General features: G+C 45.8%; 1 protein-coding gene across 4 annotated transcripts; it reads right to left on the reverse strand.

Annotated features, from left to right (window-relative positions):
• Positions 1–63: 63 nt before the first annotated feature.
• On the reverse strand, positions 64–13,858 carry Umod (uromodulin). 4 transcript variants are annotated; one of them, XM_076551095.1, is made up of 11 exons: positions 13,696–13,858; positions 11,942–12,068; positions 10,038–10,820; positions 9,846–9,953; positions 8,304–8,512; positions 7,306–7,454; positions 5,098–5,343; positions 3,678–3,840; positions 3,051–3,132; positions 2,288–2,325; positions 64–385 (listed from the first exon to the last, which is right to left on the reverse strand). In XM_076551095.1, exons 1-11 carry the CDS (start codon positions 13,726–13,728, stop codon positions 377–379), a joined length of 1,947 nt encoding a protein of 648 aa, XP_076407210.1. In that variant the 5' UTR covers positions 13,729–13,858; the 3' UTR covers positions 64–376. The 4 variants fall into 4 exon arrangements, with proteins under 4 accessions (XP_076407210.1, XP_076407200.1, XP_076407219.1 ...); XM_076551085.1 differs by having other exon boundaries at positions 2,284–2,325; XM_076551104.1 differs by having other exon boundaries at positions 2,284–2,325; positions 11,942–12,126; positions 13,696–13,840.
• Between the last annotated feature and the right edge of the window lie 4,501 nt (positions 13,859–18,359).

An 18,359-nucleotide genomic window follows, 5' to 3' on the forward strand; every position in this document is an offset into this window, starting at 1 on the left:
TGGCAGACAGTGCCCACAGTGACTGTGTGCTCAGTAAAGATTTGAATTAATGACTCCAAAAGCTGATGTTTTAAACTTATGATTATTAGTATCCTTTAAGGAGACAGGGGCTTCATATACAGATGCATCACAAGTCCCATGTGGAGAGAGAGCAGCATGGAAAGGTAACAACTTCGTCTTGATAGTGAGGCTTAAAGGAAGAAGAGTAAGTGCAAGCTGGAGGCAGTGTGAGCTCCCTCTGCTCTGGCTGGAAACCAGCCTGCATCTCCCCTCCTGGCCAGCAAGAAGTGAGTTGGGAGCCACACTAGGTTTCCTTCTGTCCATCAGTGAAACATCAGGGTCAAAGTGGCTGAGAGAAACAGAGGCATCCAGATGCTCAGGAGCCCTAAAAAATAAACAATGATAGGGATGTGGCAAGTGCTTTTGTGCAAAGTAACGTAAGACGCTTTCCTACAGACTAACCAAGAATGAGGGCACCCTCTCTGGATGAGGAAGTTCAAACGAAGATGTCTACACTGAGTGGGGAAGTGGATAAAGGCTCCATTCCACGTGGACTAGTCTGAAAAAGACAGCAATGTCTCCCAAGGTACCTGGTGTGCAATGTCGTGCAACACCTAACAGACCCAAACAGCCTAGCCTCTGGAGGCTCATCACAGAGGACATGCCTATGTCATGGGAGAGCCGTGACTTTCCAGCTCTGAGCTCAGGGGTACAGAACTCATGCCAAACATCATAGCAGCCTTCTCAGACCCAGGTTCCACAAGCCAAGAAAAGCAATGGCTGTGTGGATTCAGTTTTCATCTGGAGTGTCAAATAAGGCAGGAGGCATAAGAAAAGGGCCACAAAAATGTCACCAGTTCCTGGCTTTTGTGGTCTGAGGCTTAAAGAAGAAAAAAAAATGGAGTTTCTTGTTTGTCTGGTGTGCTCAATGCACTACTAAGCTTGGTTCTTGGCAAATAATGGCCTCGACAAATATTTGTAACCTGTGGAGCACCTCCTGAAGGTATTAGAGATGAGCCTCAGCTTCTGGAAGTGCCAAAAGGGGCAGGTGTGCTTGTCCTTGGGGAACAGGTTTGTAATAAATATATATGAATATCTGAACAGCTAACATGCAAGCATGCAACTGCAACCGTGTGTATATCTGTGTATAAAGACATGAGCATGTGTGATCTGTGTGTACAGATACAAATGTGTGATTGGCATGTGCATATATGAACATTTATGATCTGTATGTGCATATATGAGTATTGTGGTATGAATGCAAATATGAGTGTGTATGGTTTGTATGCTATGAGTTGTCTTTCTATACTCTGAATATGTGTTGCTCACACTGGTTAATAAGTAAAACTGCCTTGGCCTATGGCAAGGCAGAATAGAGCCAGATGGGAAATCCAAGCAGAGATACTGGGAAAAGAGGGTAGAGTCGAGGAAACGCCAGTAAGCTGCCCAAGAAGCAAGATATGAAAGTACCGGTAAGCCACTGGCCATTTGGCAACATAGATTAATGGAAATGGGTTAATTAATAGAAATTGGTTAATTTAAAATGTAAGAACTAGCTAATAATAAGACTGAGCCATAGGGCAGTTTGTAATTAATATTAAACCTCTGGCTGGTTATTTGGGAACAGGCGGGCAGGAGAGATTCAACCATCCATATCTGTATGCAGATATGAGTGTGTACAGTCTGTGCACAGATATGAATATATATGGTTTGTTCACAGATATGAGTGTGTATGATCGGTGTGTAGATTGAAGTGGGTGATCTATGTGCAGATGTGAGTGTGTATGGTCTGTATGCCCATGAATATATGTGCAGATGTGAATGTGTGTGATGTGTGTATATGAGTGTCCATGGTTTGTGTGTATGCATGTGTGTGATCTATGTACAGATATGAGCATGTGTAGTATATGCATGCATATATGAGTGTGTATGTGTGTGTATACAGATAGGAATGTGTGTGATCTATGTGTAGGCAGATATGTATAAGTATGCATATAGATATAAATGTATGTGGTATCTGTATAAAGATATGAACTGTGCAAACATAACCTGGATACGGCATTCTCTCAGGTTGTTGGGTCACACCTGTGTTCCCACACACTATTATGAGATAGCACAAATGTGTGCATGAGTACAGCCAAGGTCCAGGCATTTCCCAGATGAATTGCCTTTTGGCAGCTCAGGCTCTGAAGGCTAGGCCCTCCAACCCACTAAGACCTCCAGATAGAAGCTCCAGGGGAGTGTCATGGAGCAGGTAACTATACAGAAAGGACCTAGACTTACTCAGGTTGCTGGAAGCAGCCTTGGACACAGAGGCCTGGACACCTTTGGGAGAAACAGAAAGATCCATGAGTATTGAAGCACATAGCTTGCAAGGAGGCTGAGACAAGCTCCCTCAATCCTTTCCTCTTGCAGTCAGGATCATCTTTCTGAAGCCCAGATATGCTCATACCACTCCCCTGCATCTAATCTTTATAAAGCCTCACCCACATTGCTTTCAGAAGAAAGACTTAAAACCTATCTGGATCTACAAAGCCCCACAGGGCTAGCCTCACCTATACCAGTTTATTCACTACCACTGGCCTAGCTCCCCTCAGTTCTCCTGACAACCTAGCTTCTCCTTAATCTTCCCATTACCAAGACTGGGTCTGCATCCTTTGTCAGAACATCTTCAAACTCTGTGTACACTTTTCTTTTCGCACTTAAGGCACTCGCAGTTCTATACATCTAAATGATGCTGTTTGGATAGCGTTTCCCCTACTTGTCAAAGATCTAAGGCAATGGGATCTGTCCTGCTTATCACAATATACTAAACCACAGGAAGCACCAAAGCATGTCTCTGCAATGGATGGATGGATGGATGGATGAATGAATGAATGAATGAATGAATAAATGAGTGGGTGAATGATTGCACTAGAACTGGTAAAAGAGGAAGATAGCCCAGAGAATCCATTGTACCTCACTCTTCAGTTCCCAGTAAGACCTAAGAAGCCAGTCTCTGCCACCTTGCCTCTTCCCCATTCAGTGACACGACAGGACAGATCTCTCACCTTGCCGTGTGATGGGACCCAAGTTCAGGACACGGGTCTGATCTATGGAGTTCCCACTTCTAAGTTTAGTACCAGAGCAGGTCTGCAGAGGAAGGGTGACACGGAAAATCACTCACGGGTGGAGAGGAAGGTGGAATATGATCCCGGCATGAGAAGTGGGCAGCCAGCTCAGAAGAGCATCTTCCTGCCTCATGCTGGAGATAGGAGATCATGTCCCTGCCCTGCCTGTTATTAGGATTGTGGACAAGTAAGCTCTCTGAGCTTTTTCAGTTGAGAAAATGAGCTAGCACCGCCCCCAGTGAATTTTTGTGCAACTTGAATATGTTAAAGCCCCTGAGTTGCACACAGCGCTGGAGGTTTACGTTCTTGTTTTGGGAGATAAGCTTGCAGCTTGCAAATAAGGTTAATTTATCAGCCAAGCCCCCTGAGATCACCACTGCTTCCTGACTGCCAGCTAGACCCGGTGTCCTGACTGGCCCTGCCCACTCTGTCTTGCAGCTCTGTGCCTGTGTGTTATTAAAATAGGAAAATGCCACAGATGTGTGTCTTCCTTTATGTTTTTGGCCAAATGTCTTGGTGATAGAGATGGGCATTCCAACAGGCTGTTGCGGTGAGGGCATGACTCACAGGTTTGCACTGTTCATTCACAGAGTCACACAGGTACACCTCGCAGTGCAGGTAGACCAGGTCGTAATTTCCTGCAAACCGGAACATCTGAACAGAAAATCGGCCCTGAGGGGACTCGCCATTCTCCATCACCTGGATGGTTGTATCCTCTGTGTGTGGACATCTGAATGGAGAACATTAAGACATGCGATGCTGTTGGTTAAGCCAAGACTCTGGAGCCCCGCTTCCTGGACTTAAACAGCACATCACCATCTGTTAGCTGTGTGACTTTGGGCAGCTCATTTAACCTCTCTGTGCCTCAATTTCTCCATAGGCATATGGGAGTAATGTCAAATGGTAATTGTGAGGATTAATTTATTTTTTCAAAGTGCTTAGAACAGAATAAGGCACACAGTAGGTGCCGTCTATGTCTGGGGCTAAAGAAAAATGATAAAAATTCTTCAGCCACAGAGTTGGAACAATCCAGAAGTCCGTTTCATTGCCAAGAAAATATATTCAAGAATCATTAACTATTTTATGCTATCAAATATGTGCCTGTAATAGCAGAAACCAGGGAGTCCGGGCAGCCACTGAGCCAAGCGCAGTGTGTGTACCCATCTGCATTGCACACAGTGGCATCCAAACATATCTGCTAGGAAAAACAAACCGACATGCAGAAGAAGCTCACGAGCGCTGGGCATTCTGGGCAGGTCCTGCACCACGGGCTGCAAAACCTCTCCCTCCCCCGCTGCATTTGTCCAAGAGGCTTTTCCTCACTGCATATTTCACTTTCATTTAATTGTCTGTCTTGCCTTTAGAATTTAAGTTGTATGAGAGCAGAGGGTTTCATCTCTTCTCTTCACCATGGTACCCACAAAGTCTGGAAAGAGCAAACTTTCAAAATATCTGTTTAATTTCTCCATGGCCTCTTAAGGGAGAGTCTGCTCCCTCACAGTTTCAACTGCTTCTTGGCTAACCATGCCCATCCCTGCTCTTCTTAGCCAGGCCCTGGCTGCCTGTTGCTCTGAGCCTGCCATCAGATTTCTTATATGCTCTGAGTCAGGTTGCCCACTTGGCCCTCCAGTGAACATATGCAACCCTCTTCAAATATAATGCAATTGCATAAAAATAAGACATTTCAAGAAAATCAGTTAAATCAAAGCACGCCTCTTAAAATGTTAAAACATTTGGTATGTGCTTTATATACTTGCTAAAATGCATTTGATAATGCATTTATGTAATAAGATCTAGGGAGAATCCTAATGAAATGGTACCTAAAAACTACTGGATAGCATAGATAGATCTCTGTCTTCAGGGCAGGCAAGAATGCTAAATTTAAGCTAAAGGATCATGAACATAAAGATGTATTTTCCCCAATTAATTCTAAAGGCATATCCACAAACCCCATTCATGAGCCCCCAGATAGGACCCACTATTTTACCTGTCCTGGATAATGAAGTATTTCACAGGGTCTGTGGAGTTGCTACTGGGTGTGGCGTAGCAGTTGGTCATTAGCAGTACAAACCGGGACAAGTCACCCCCATCCAGCATGGTGCCCACATACAGAAAAGCCTCTGTGGACAGCATCACAGAGGGACCTTGGTAGGGCTGTGTGTAGGCAGGGCTCTGGAACAGTGCCATCCGCACGGTGAACATGCCTGTTCCACCCAAGCTGATGTTCAGGGCACTGCAGAGGAAGAAGAGCTGTTAGAGAACCAGATTGAGAACACTCACAGATGGCTACCCTTTCCGATGAGCAAGCATTCTTTGACAGTTCCTTGCAGGTATCTGTCTGGTTCATTCAGTAGCAGGACTGGACCCTGCTCCACTGCTTGGCAAATTTCTGTGAGCACTTGGAGGTGAGGGTTATTGGGTAGAAGTCCTCTCTGACTGAATAGTTCTGTGGTGGGACTCAGGGATCTGCATTTCTAACAAGCTCCTGTTGATGCTGATGTTACAGATCCATAGGCTGTATCTTGAGTCACAGGTCCAGGGCACTGCTGGTGCCCCCTTCCTACTATCCTTCAAAATAGGATAAATTCTTGAGGGACCTGCCTGGACTTCTTGAGTCTCAATCTTCAACATGTAAAAAGAGATGAGCTGTCAGGAGCCCTACGGACTTAAGTTCTAAGGATCTGCAAAAGTGTTCCTTCCAATACCTACATCAGATTGGGTCTTATGGGTTGCTTTTAATCTAAAAACCCTGGTGTGAATTTCACTGTATGATCTCTCACAGTATACAGAGAGAGTGGTATCACACAAAATAAGGCATATGAGAAATGCCCAGTAATACAGGGGTCCACGTCGTAGTAGAGAACAGGCTGAGACTTCCTTGAGCCCCAGAGAGGTTTGATCACATACCTGTTGCTCTCTGGTGCCCAGAAAGTAGGCCAAGGACATGGCCACATCATTCCAGGGCACTTCTTAGCCAAGTAATACTCCATCCAATAGCCCAAAATAAGCAAGTCATCGATACCTCAGTGTAGCTAAAGTTTTCCTGCCTTGCCCACAGTCAGGACAAATCTTTGTCACCCACCAGTTCCACAGCCGCTCAGACCCAACCAAGTAAACACAGAGACTTATATTGCTTACAAACTGTATGGCCATGGCAGGCTTCTTGCTAACTGTTCTTATAGCTTAAATTAATCCATTTCCATAAATCTATACCTTGCCACATGGTTTGTGGCTTACCGGCATCTTCACATGCTGCTTGTCATGGCGGTGGCTGGCAGTGACTCCCTCCGCCTTCCTGTTCTTTCTTTTCTCCTCTCTGTTAGTCCCACCTATACTTCCTGCCTAGCCACTGGCCAATCAGTGTTTTATTTATTGACCAACCAGAGTAATTTGACATACAGACCATCCCACAGCACCTCAGCCCAGCACTCTTCCCTGAGTTTGCATCTTCTTGGGCTACTGTAAGGCTCTTATGAGATATTTCATATAAAGCACTTAAGGTGATGTCTGGCATACAGCAAATGCTCCAAAAATACTAGTGATTGTGACTGTTATCCTTCCCATCATGAGCATCAGGGGCCTGTGACTCATACTCAAAGACTTTCAATTTTACTTAGTAATGGGATTCTACTTTTCACCAAAATGGATGGAGCTTCCCTGATTCACCTCTCCAGCTACCTTTCCACCCAAACAAGGCCTCTTTAATCAGAGATAGGATTCAATTCAGAGAAGGATGAAAGCTGGGGTCTAAATATGAGACATGATTGTCCAGAGTCCCCTCCAGAAGCAGGGCTACCCAATCCTTCTGAAAAGGCGGAGACTGGTATTGGATCCCCTTTGCCGAACCTCATTGTCCTAAGAAAAGCAATGCAAGTATTGTTAAGGCCCCTTGGCAACTGAGAGCAATAGTTAGACGGTTGCTATGGGTTCCCAAAACTATCCAGGTAATATATAGCAGAGCCTGGGTTGGAATCTAGGTTCTGGGATTCCTCACTAGGTGTCCCCACTAAGCAGTCCTGCCCCCCAGACTCCAAAACCAGCTCTCATTTGTCAAGACAGCTGAAGATCTCATGACTGAGGGGCTAAGGGGCTGAGGGGGTGAGGGGCTGAGGAGCTGAGGAGCTGAGGGGCTGAGGGGCTGAGGGGCTGAGGAGTGAAGCCTCCCAGGAGTACTGGAAGCCCCTGATGACCACACCTGACCATGGGCTGTAGGGATGTCTTCAGGCTGACTTTCATGTCCAGGGGGTAAGAGCATTCAAAGTTGATTCTGATGATGATGTCACGAATGATGATCTCATTTGCCAGGTAGAGGGTGTTGCTATAGGTGGCATGGGTTTCATTTGTCTGTGTTGGGTGAAGAAGGGTAGAAAAAAAGGACATGAGACCTTATGCAGGGTTTCATAGCCAATGAGTTTTGTCTGTGGACTCCTGAAGACTGCCCTCCCAGTCTGTGTGTTCCAATAGCAGTAACTTTAGGAGCAGGTGTCATGTTCTAGATACTGAGCTACATTCTCCTCCTGAATCATTCTACTGATGCTTCCAATGACCTAAAGTGGGAGGGCTCCTGAATCCCTGCCTCATGGATGAAGCGATGGAGGTTCATGGTTCCCTAAGAACTGAGTATGTCCATACAGAGCATGAGATCTACAAAACCTGAATGGTGGCTGTAGATTCTCCACAAAACCTGGCCTAGTTTCAAAACTGCAGGTTTCCTCCTCAAAACTGAAAATCATATGCAAGCTATCACTAATTTCATTTCACGCTGTCCTTGACAGTGGCAATTTCTTCCTTTCCTCCTTTCATTTTGCTCCTCCTCATTTTCTTTTCAGGGATGAAGGAGCAGGAGGAAGCTAGGTGCCAGCCACATGAACATATAATGGCTGATCTCAGCAGAGACCTCTGGGGCTCTTCTCAGGACCCCTGGACAGGCTTGCTTCTGATTGCAGAGTTAACCTTATGGTTAGAAGCCACCACTGACAGCCTAGTCCTTCCTTTCCTATCTGTAGAATGGGAAGTCATCCTTATAGATAAAGCTCACACATAACATCCCTACAGAGAAGTAACAGTCCCTCCATGTTGAAGTTATTTAGTCAGGGTCAAACAACTCACCCAAAGATCATACAAGGTGTGGACTTGGGACTGAAATAGGCACCAACCACTCCAACCCTGATGTCACCACAAGCAAGAACTTACTCTCAACACTGTCCCACAGGGGCCATCCCGGGCAGGGGTCACCACGGACATCCAGTCTCGTTCACCGCTCTCACTGAAGCCTGAGCAATGGCTGTCACTCAGGTACATGAAGACCTTCATAAAGCCCAGACTCTGCAGCTGGCATTTGCTGAGGGACATCTTGATGTCATTGGCCCCACACTCCAGCCTGTGCTCCAGGAGGGAGACATCTGAAAAAGCCAAGGACAACAGGATTAGGAGCTTGTTCCTCCAGGGCAAGGCATGTCCCCAGGAACCCAGCATTCTTGCTGGGCTGGTCACCAGATGGTACCGCAGCTTGAGATGCCTTGGGTCAATCACAGTCCCCTCTCAGACAAAATTGAATTATGAACATCAGTGTGTGTGTCCAACCACCAACCATCCAGTTCCATGTTCCCTTAAGAGTGGATTGTATACAAAATTTAAGGTAGTGTGAGGGTCTTTCACTGGCCCAGCATTAAAAAACATCAAACCCAGATGAAAGAAAACATTAAATGCCCTTCTTTGGTACCCTGGCTACATGTAGGTGACAGTCTCCCACTGGCAATGACTCTGATGCTATATGATAGCTAGTTTCCCTCTTAGGCAAAGAGAAGGCTCAGAGTTTGGAGTAGGCAATGATGAATTGCTAGAATTTGTCCTTATTTTCCAAGTATTTGGGAGCATGTGTGATAGCCGAGTGGGTAAAGGTGTTTGTGGCCAAGCCCTACCACCTGAGTTCAGTTCCTAAGACCTATAGGGTAGAAAAACAGAACCAAGCCCCACAAGTTGTCCCCCAATCTCTGCAGATGTGTGTGAGCCCCTCCTCACATATACATCACACACACAGACACACACACACACACACACACACACACACACACACACACTTAAAAATTTTGAAGTTTTTCTTAATTTTTCATTTTTAGTGTTTTTAAGTATTTTACTGAAGTGCCACACATCTGTAGAAGTGTAATGACTTCCTTTCCGTTGTGTTCCTTTTTACAGTTAACTTTGTGAGGTGTTTCTTGCAAATGCAGTGTGACCACCCACACCCTGAATCAAGCTCAAGGAAGCAATCTCACCAAACTGGAGAGGAATGCGATTGTTATAACATTCACCACACAGATAGTACTTGGATACAAGCAGAATCAGACTGTCAGCACAACAGGTCACTCAAGTCTGGAAAAGTCTTAGCCATCTTCAACGACACCCTGAGGAAACAGGCTGAGAGAGGGCCAATGCCACACCCAGTTTCCGATGTGGCAGGTGGCTCCGTAGCTTCTGGTTACTTCTGGTTACCTGGTGTGCCTGCCATGGTGTGGGGTCTTCAGAAAGAAGGAACTGGGTAGGAAGAGGTCCTCCAGTCCCTGGTCTCTGGGACCTTTGGAGCCAATTGAGAAGGAGGCGCAAAGAGCCCAGGCTCTTAGTGACCTTTCTTTCTCACTGATTGGATGTGTGTCCTCTGGTCACAGGCCCTCACAAGCACGAGCCTCGCCCCTGAGCACTGATTATTTTCTCAACAAATCTCCCCCTGGGCCTCACCTGTGATGTTCAAGTCCTGTTTACACTGGCAGCGCCATCTGCCGTTATCCGATATGCAGTCTTCGTCCACCCTGCACTCTTCGCAAGTACCCTCCACGGAGCTAGGATCTGCAATATTATCAAGACACACAGTCGACAACTTGTACCTCAAGACTCCTGCAGACTAAGGATGTAGGGCGTTGCTCAGCTCACCTGTGCAGTAAGCCAGATTACACTCAGGGGGCGCAGTCAGGTTGTAAACATAGTAACCACCTCTGCAGGCCTTCACTTGGACCTCTGTGGACCACAGACAGCAGTGGCCGCTCCAGTGCGCACAGGCCATGCGGCTAACGATGCCCTCGCTGCTCGAAGGATGTGAGCCATTGAGCCACATGGGTGCAGCCGTGTTGCATCGCAGGACCGGCACACAGGTCTCAGCCATGCGCACGCCCCCCTGGCCTGTGAACCGGTACCAGCCATGCAGATCTGAGTCACAGGAGTAGCCAGCACCGTACTCAGAACTGCGCCAGTATTCAGACAGGGTCTCATACGCATTGCAGGGGTCCTCACACACCAGTGCTCCACCTGGGCCCTGGGGCAAGCAGTCCAGACCCGGCCCACAGGAGCCTGGGGAGCACTCACAGTGCCAACCATCCCCTTCGTAGCCCTTGGGACACACGCATGAGTAGTTGCCCTCCGTGTTGACACAGGTGGCCAGGGCATGGCAGTCACTGAGTCCCAGCTCTGTGCACTCATCCACATCAGTGCAGCCCAGCTCAGGGGTCAGACGGAAGCCATTCTGGCAAGTACACTCATAGGAACCCAGTGTGTTCAAGCAGATGCCGTTGTCAGAGCAATTGTGAGCTCCCGGGATGGCACACTCATTCATGTCCTCACACACCAGTCCGTCACCAATGAAACCCTTCTGGCAGGAGCATGTCGTGACCACTCCATCCAGCATACAGGTAGCATTGCTGTGGCATTCAGAACACCTTCCTGTGGACAGAAGAACCCAGCTTCAGAAGCCCAGCACATATTCTTCCTTGCTTCTCAAAGGACTTGTCACCTTACCGACACCCATCCAACCTCCCTTGAGTAGATTCTTCTATTCACCTAGCTAAGCATGGCCTTCCCTTTTTGTCTTCTTTTAAATGTCCACAATATCTCACATCCAAGAGCTTAATACACGGTATTTCTGATATCTGTAGAGGGAGGATGTGTGGTTAAGCTGCTACCCCTCCCCAGCCTTTTCAACTGTTAGTCCCTTCTGCCCAGGTCCTCTTCTCTGCCTGTGCAGCCTTCCCCAAGACCCTGCCCAGTGTCCCTTCTCTCTGAAGCCTGCTCTCAACCCATTTGACAGGATACTCATGCATTGCTTTCAACAGTGAAAATAAAAATGCTGTTATTAAGCATCCCTTAACTGCATGTCTGTTAAAAGCATGTGCCCTTTGCATTCTGGAGCTTTCTGAATTCTTCCCAATGGCCCCATTTTAATTTATCTCTATTTACAGACATGAACATTGAGATTCAGAAGGAATAAGTCCCTCACAAATTGGCAAACACGATAGACACACAGCATGACCACAGAATGTGTGCTTTTAACCATGACCCCACAACTATATTTAGTGAGTACTCCAGTGAGTACTTCCATGGGAAGCCCCATGGAATGACCTCACACTTAAAGGAAAGGTGCCTGGGAGCCACCGGGGGCTGTTCACATCTACTGTGGAGCTGGGCATGTTTGTGACTTTACAGTGAAGTGCAGGAAAGGTTCAGAGAAGTTTTAGCCCTTTGCCCCAACATCAGCATCACCCAAACTTGGTTATTAACTGAGAGTCCTGGGCCCCTTGTTAGAAATACTAAAGCAGAATTTGTATCTTAGCAAAACTTCTAAGTGAGTCCTGGACACATTACAACCCATGAGATGGGCTTAGAATAAAGATCATGTCAAGTGTGCTAAAACAGGGGTTAAGATTGCTTAATCTTAACTAAAGATTTACTTAATTAAGGATTTAATTAAGCACAGGAAACAGTGCTACATACACATGTATACACACACACACACACACACACACACACGCACGCATGCATGCATGCATGCATCCATGCACACTTACTTGTTTCTGATGAATTACTGGCTCCAGCTACCGTGAGCCAAGGGGTTACCACCATTACCGCTAGTATCCAGGTCAAGAAGAACATCGGCCTCATCTTTCCTGCTCTTCCCTCTGGTCCCGGAAACACCTGCCCAAAGGCAATGTTGGGTTAGGTGCTTTCCCCTGTGTTTCTGATGCCTTAAATCCTAAGAACAAAGATGAGTGAGGTATATGTGTGACCTAACTCCCCTCCCCACAGACAGAATGGGTGCTTTGGTTGTGCACCATTTATATGGATCAGGAAAACTGCAGTGCTATAGCTCTAGCTTTGGTGGGCTTCTGAAGCCTCTGTGGACACACCCATACTCCTTACCCATGCCCCATACCCATCTACCCAAGCTCCATGTACTGCGCATTTTGAAGAACTGAATCTTGTTTGGAGCAAAAAGTCACAAGATGGGGTGGTGCTCTGTACTCACAACCTTATTAGAGGCAGCTTTGGGTTTTTATAGGCAGTTCTTGATTATCTGAACTTACAATTTGCTAACACCTACTTATTCATTCAACAAACACTTATTGATGGGCTACTCTGTGCCAAACAGGGAGCTAGATACCAAGGAGAATCATGAATACAGTCCACATCTTCACACAAGCCATGTAATGACAAGCCAAGAAATGACACAAGATAAGGAACTCCAGAGATGATTAATTTAACAATAGTACATATTACAGTTGTGATTGCAAGAGGTAAAAATAATGCCAGGTGGATGTAAGTATTACCCTAAGTTTTACAACAGCAGACAAGGATGGTGTTAGAGGTAAACACCTGGGAACTGAGCTGAAACAGAGCCCAGTCCCGGTGTTACCTATCACAGCACTAGTTTTTGATGTTTAGTTTAGAATGATGCATTCTAGTTTTCTCATCTGTGCAGTAAGGGACCACCTCTTCCACCAGCTGCTATATTGGAAATGCCCGGCCTAGTTCTGTGCTCAAAGAAACTATGTGCAAGAACAAATGCTCTCAGAGTTGGGGATATGGCTCAGTAATTAAGAGTGCTCACTGCTCTTGCAGAGAACCTGGATCGGGTGCCCAGCACCCACATTAGGCAGCTCCTGTCTGTAGCTTTAGGAGATCAAATGGCCTCTAGCTCTGAAGGTACCCGCACATACATGTTGCACATAAATTCATTCAGTTACACACATGATAACATAAATAAAGATAGTAAATATTTTTAAAAACAAATGTTTTCTAGACTTCTGAGTCTGAGATATAAGAAACACACACACACACACAAGTAAAGGTTTTATAAGATAACTCTTATCCTTACAATGTATGTTGCTTGCTGACATGGTCTATTAAATGAAGAAAATTCTAATAGAAACCACATACACGATCTCACAACCCACTGGTGTAGTTTGAAAAGCACTGTAGCATTCCTGTGGCTAACTAAAATGGCGTAAGCAAAGACCCCACACATAGCAGATACTTTTGCTCACTGCCATAACCCCAGTACCCAGCAGAGTGTATGCTTCAGGAATACCACTGAAAGAAGGAAAAATAGCTAGCATGATATTCCAAAAGCTTTGCCTCACAGAGAAGGGAGTTGACATGTCACAGATCGCAAAGTTGATAATCAGTGGAGTAATGGATCTTGCTGCTGTGACCCCAGTGTCCAGATGCTAAATTCCTCTCCCACCTCCCTGAAAGAGAATGGGAATAGATAGAGGAGAAGTGGATAGTGGATACAGGAGATGACTGCTCCAGCTAGCTTTACCTGAACCCAGGAGGACAGGACTGATCCATTCATAAGTAAGTGCTTCTGATCAATATATAGACATCTGCCCTTGGCTGGCACTCTCTCCTCCAATTATTCTCTGCTTCTGCTCCTTGGGATTGTTTCTGTGGGGGTAGAATTTTTCTTTCCTTTGGCATAGTGTTCCCCTTTTCCAAGCCATGAAACTGTTGTTATTTTTTCCCTAATAGTTAGAGACACAACATGATTGACATTGGGGGGGTCACACCTCTGCCTGGAAATACAAGGTCTCTGTTTTTCACCCTTTGGCAGCAAGACATTCCTCAGTTAGACATTAACTGGCAAAGCGGCGCCAAGGTGCTGGGCTTTTTCTTGGTCTTGGGCAAGGACGAGGTGGGACCCAAGCCCAAGGGGCCAGGCAGAAGACAATATCTGAAGCCACCCTGTGTTAGGATAAAAGGGATACTTGCTTTGAAGTCTGGAACACACACCTCAGATCAGCTCTGTCCTCTAGAGTTCAGATAGGAGCAAGAGAGTCACGGAGAAGGACAGCAGACCACAAGACCGTCTGGACATCCTCTGCCAGACCAGAAGGTTGAAGTCCAAACAGTGGAGCTTCCTTGGGCTGAGGTTGCCTGGGTCCATCTTGAGTTCTGTCCCAGGGAATTTAGGTCTTCTCTTTCACGAGACCATTTTCTTCACCTCCCTGTGAGCAGCAGAGGTGATTGACAGAGATGATGCAAGTGGAAAGATATGGTGATGCTTGATTCAAGCCAATTCTGTAACAGATGCTTTGCTGATACGGAGTCACAGAGATAAAGTCACTAGAGATGGAGCCACAGGCCACATCTTGTGACCCAGTCCCATGCAGTTGACAACCCAAAACTTGGTAGAATAGATGTCAGTATGTTGAGAAAAATTCAATACATGTGCACTTTGACTATGTAGGAAGCATAACCATGACCAACACATTGACTTTCTTGGGACATATTTTATTCTGTCCTCTTCATAATTTCCTACAAGTGAAAGTTCTGGATCAAAGCAGTGTGTACTTTTAAGAATATTAATATTACTCTTTTTATTATTTTAATTATTTATTTTATTAAATTAAACATTTAATTATTTGTATATTTATATAATATCTTTTCAAACAGCATCCCAATGATATTTTTAAAATGAATTGATAGGAACTGAGGATGTAGCGCAGTTGTTGGAATGCTTGCCTAGCATGCACAAAACCTTGGGCTCAGTCCTTAGCACAGCATAAACTGGGTGTGGTATAGTCAGAGCCCTTGAGAGTAGAGACAAGAGGATCAGAAGTTCAAAGCCATTATCAGCTACATGGTGAGTTGGAACAGCTTGAGATGCATGAGACCCTGCCACAAATAGTTCAATAAAATATAACAACAACAACAATAATAATAATTTACAACCTACCCTCTAGTCCAAATTGGAGAGAGTATGTACTGTCTCCTTGGTTGGGCTGTCGGGCAGGGCTACTGTTCCCTGCTCTGATCACCCCAGAAAGCCAGCTGGGAACCAGAAAACTGAATACAGCTGCCATTTCCTAGAACCCACTGAAATTCATGAAACCAACCAGTCCTAAAGTTGCTTAGCCCACCCCTCCTTTCCCACCTGAAGAAACCTCAGTAGGGTACTAAGAAAGTAATTCAGTCACTAAAGTGTCTGCCACACAAGCTTACGGACCTGTGTTCAATCCCAAGCACTCGCATAAAGTCTGGGTGTGATGGTGTGCAATTGTAATCCCAGCAGATTACAGACTGGGAGGCAGAGATATGCAGATTCCTGAAGCTTGCTGGCCAGCCAGTATAGCCTGCTTGATGAGTTCCAGGTCAGTGAGACACCCTATCTCAAAAGCAAAGTAGATAGGCCCTGAAGAATGGTACCCATGATTGGCCTCTGGCCTTTACATGCTCATGTATACATGTATGCACACTAGTACATCTCTGTCTCTGTCTCTGTCTCTGTCTCTGTCTCTCTCTCTCTCTCTCTCTCTCACACACACACACACACACACACACACACACACACACACACACACACACACAAAGAAAGAAAAAACAAAGATTTGTGTATACCTATACCTCCCACTCTCTTTCTGACTCCTCTGGTACTTCTGCACATACCTTATTCTTCCATTCCCCTGGCCTCCATGGCATGCCATGTCCCATTATCTTAGGATCCATAACAAACTACCTTCTTGATGACAGTGTCACCCTGCCCTTGGCCTTGCCTTATCATCATAATGCCAAAACCCACATTTAAGATAAGAACCATCCTTGGTGTATCTCCATCAGTCATTTTGTTGCTCATCCTGCCTCCCTCAATCCTGTCCCCTCTGGTAAGTTATACACACTAGATGACTTCCTGGCATCATTCGTGGATGCTGTTGGACCTTCATCTTCTCGGGCTACCTGCATCTCTTCTCCTTGGGATAAAGGCCACATCATTCACTTCTTGGGAGGATCCCTCTCTCCTCAGGTGTTCCAATATCTTCCCTTATCTCCATTTATTCCCTTCTCCTTATATAGACTAACCTTTGGTGACACTCCTTTGATCCCACACTTGCCAAGCTATTTTATACCCTATTTTTCATGACCAAACTTCTCAAAGGATGTATATACTCTCTCCAATTCACACCAGTATGCTTTCTGAAGTGCCAACTCCACTAAAATTACTCCACGCCACCAAAGACATCCATGCTGCCAAATGCAATCATACTTGGTTTTAAAGGAGATTTGGGTCCCTTGAAATACTCTTCTCTCTTAACTCACCAACACACAGGGCATTTGATTTGAGTGATGTGACAGCCATTGTTTACCAAGTGCCTCTCTTTGGTCAGACAGTGCTTTTCCTTTTATTAAAAATAGATTTTTTTATACACAATATACTTTGATTGTGGTGTCCTCTCTCCTGCTCCTGCCAATTCTTCCCACTTCTTGTCCCATCCAGGTCCACACTGTTTCTGTCTCTCATTAGTAAACAAACAGGCCTCTAAGGAATAATAATAAAATACATCAAAAATAAACAAACCAGAAAGTGACAAAACAACCAAATAAGAAAAAGAGCCAAAGAAAAAGCACAAGAAACACATGTAGGTGCAGACACATGCACATTCCCACACTCAGGAATCCCATGAAAACCCCAAACTGGAAACCATAATAAATATGCAAAGGACCTGTAAGATTTGGAAGGGGAAAAAAGCTCCTTGACTTAACATTATGAAACAAAGAACTCCCAAAATAACATTGAGTTCGTTTTGTGGTGGCCATCTCATGCCGGGCATGGGGCCTGCACTTGAGTGGTATGTTTACCCAGTGGGACTCCCTTGGAGGAAACTAATTTTCATGTGCAAGAGATTGTCAGTTGAAGACTGCTTCTGGGTTAGGGGTGGGGACATGTGTTCACTTCTTTAAATTCTAGAATCCGTCTGATGCAGGCCCTGTGCATGCTGCCACAGTCTCTGGGAGTTCACATGTGCTCCCTCCCTGTTGCGTCTAGAAGGCCTTGATTCTTGGGTGTCCTCCATCCCTTCTTGATGCTCTTACACTCTTTCTGCCTCCTCTTCTGAGGGTTTCCTGAGCCCCAAGGGGAGGGATTTGTTGGAGACATCCCTTTCAGGGTTGAGTGTTTCAAGGTCTCTCACTCTTTGCATATTGTCTGGCTGTGGGTCTCTGTATTTGTTCCCATCTGCTGCGGGAGGAAACTTCTCCGATGATGGCTGGGCAAGGCACTGTTTTAAGTACAGCAGAATGTAATTAGGAGTCATTTATTGTTAAGTCCTTTTAGTAGTAGTTGGTTTTCCCCTAGGTCTCTAGCCTATCTGACCTCAGGTTCCTGGCCACCCAAGCACCATTGAGTATGTGTTCCATCTCATGGAGTGGGCCTTAACTCAAAGTAGACATTGCTTGGTTACTCTCACAAGCTCTATACCACTATTGCAGCAACACATCTTGCAGGCAGGTTACTCTTGTGGATTGAAGGATTTGTGGCTGGGTTGGTGTTGACCTTTCTCCTTTAGTGGAATACAGAGTACCTTCTAGGACCATGAATACCAGTCTGTAGAGGTGAAGGCTCTTTGCAGGCACCAGTTCGATTTCTCCATGTTCAATGAGTTGTATAGGTATTGTCTTCTGAAACAGGGCTTATTATCAGCTTGTGGAGAGCCACCCAAAGCCTTGGTAATAGCATGGGTTGTTTGGAGTTTCCCATAGGACCCTTTTGGCCAACAGTTGGATTGGATGTAACTCATCCCTGGTATTGGAAACTTCCTTTGGTGACAAGAGATGTCCAGACACTGCTTTAATGTTGCCTCGGTGAAACAGGAGGGAAGACTGAAGTTCAGAGAAACTGAGTAAGTTCCCAAGGTTACAGAGCTAGCTAGTGCTCACTGCACACTGCAGCCCGGATTCTGTTCAGGTTTACCACCTCAGCCAACTTTGTTTCCTGAAGGGTAAAGAGTGTCCCATGCTCAGCCACAGAAGGGTCTTAGAGTGACAGCTGGGTGCATCTTTTTCAGGGGCTGGAGTTGAGGGGATGGTGGCTTTTGAGAAACGGAGCAGACGAAACAGAAGGGGTTCCAGTGACAGGTCGATTCATTGGGAAGGAACAGGAAATGAGCCAAGAGAGAAGCCCTTCCCAGCAGAGGGGTATGTGTGCCCCAG

This window comes from Peromyscus maniculatus, chromosome 1 (genome assembly GCF_049852395.1).
Source record: "Peromyscus maniculatus bairdii isolate BWxNUB_F1_BW_parent chromosome 1, HU_Pman_BW_mat_3.1, whole genome shotgun sequence".
Taxonomy (NCBI): Eukaryota; Metazoa; Chordata; class Mammalia; order Rodentia; family Cricetidae; genus Peromyscus; species Peromyscus maniculatus.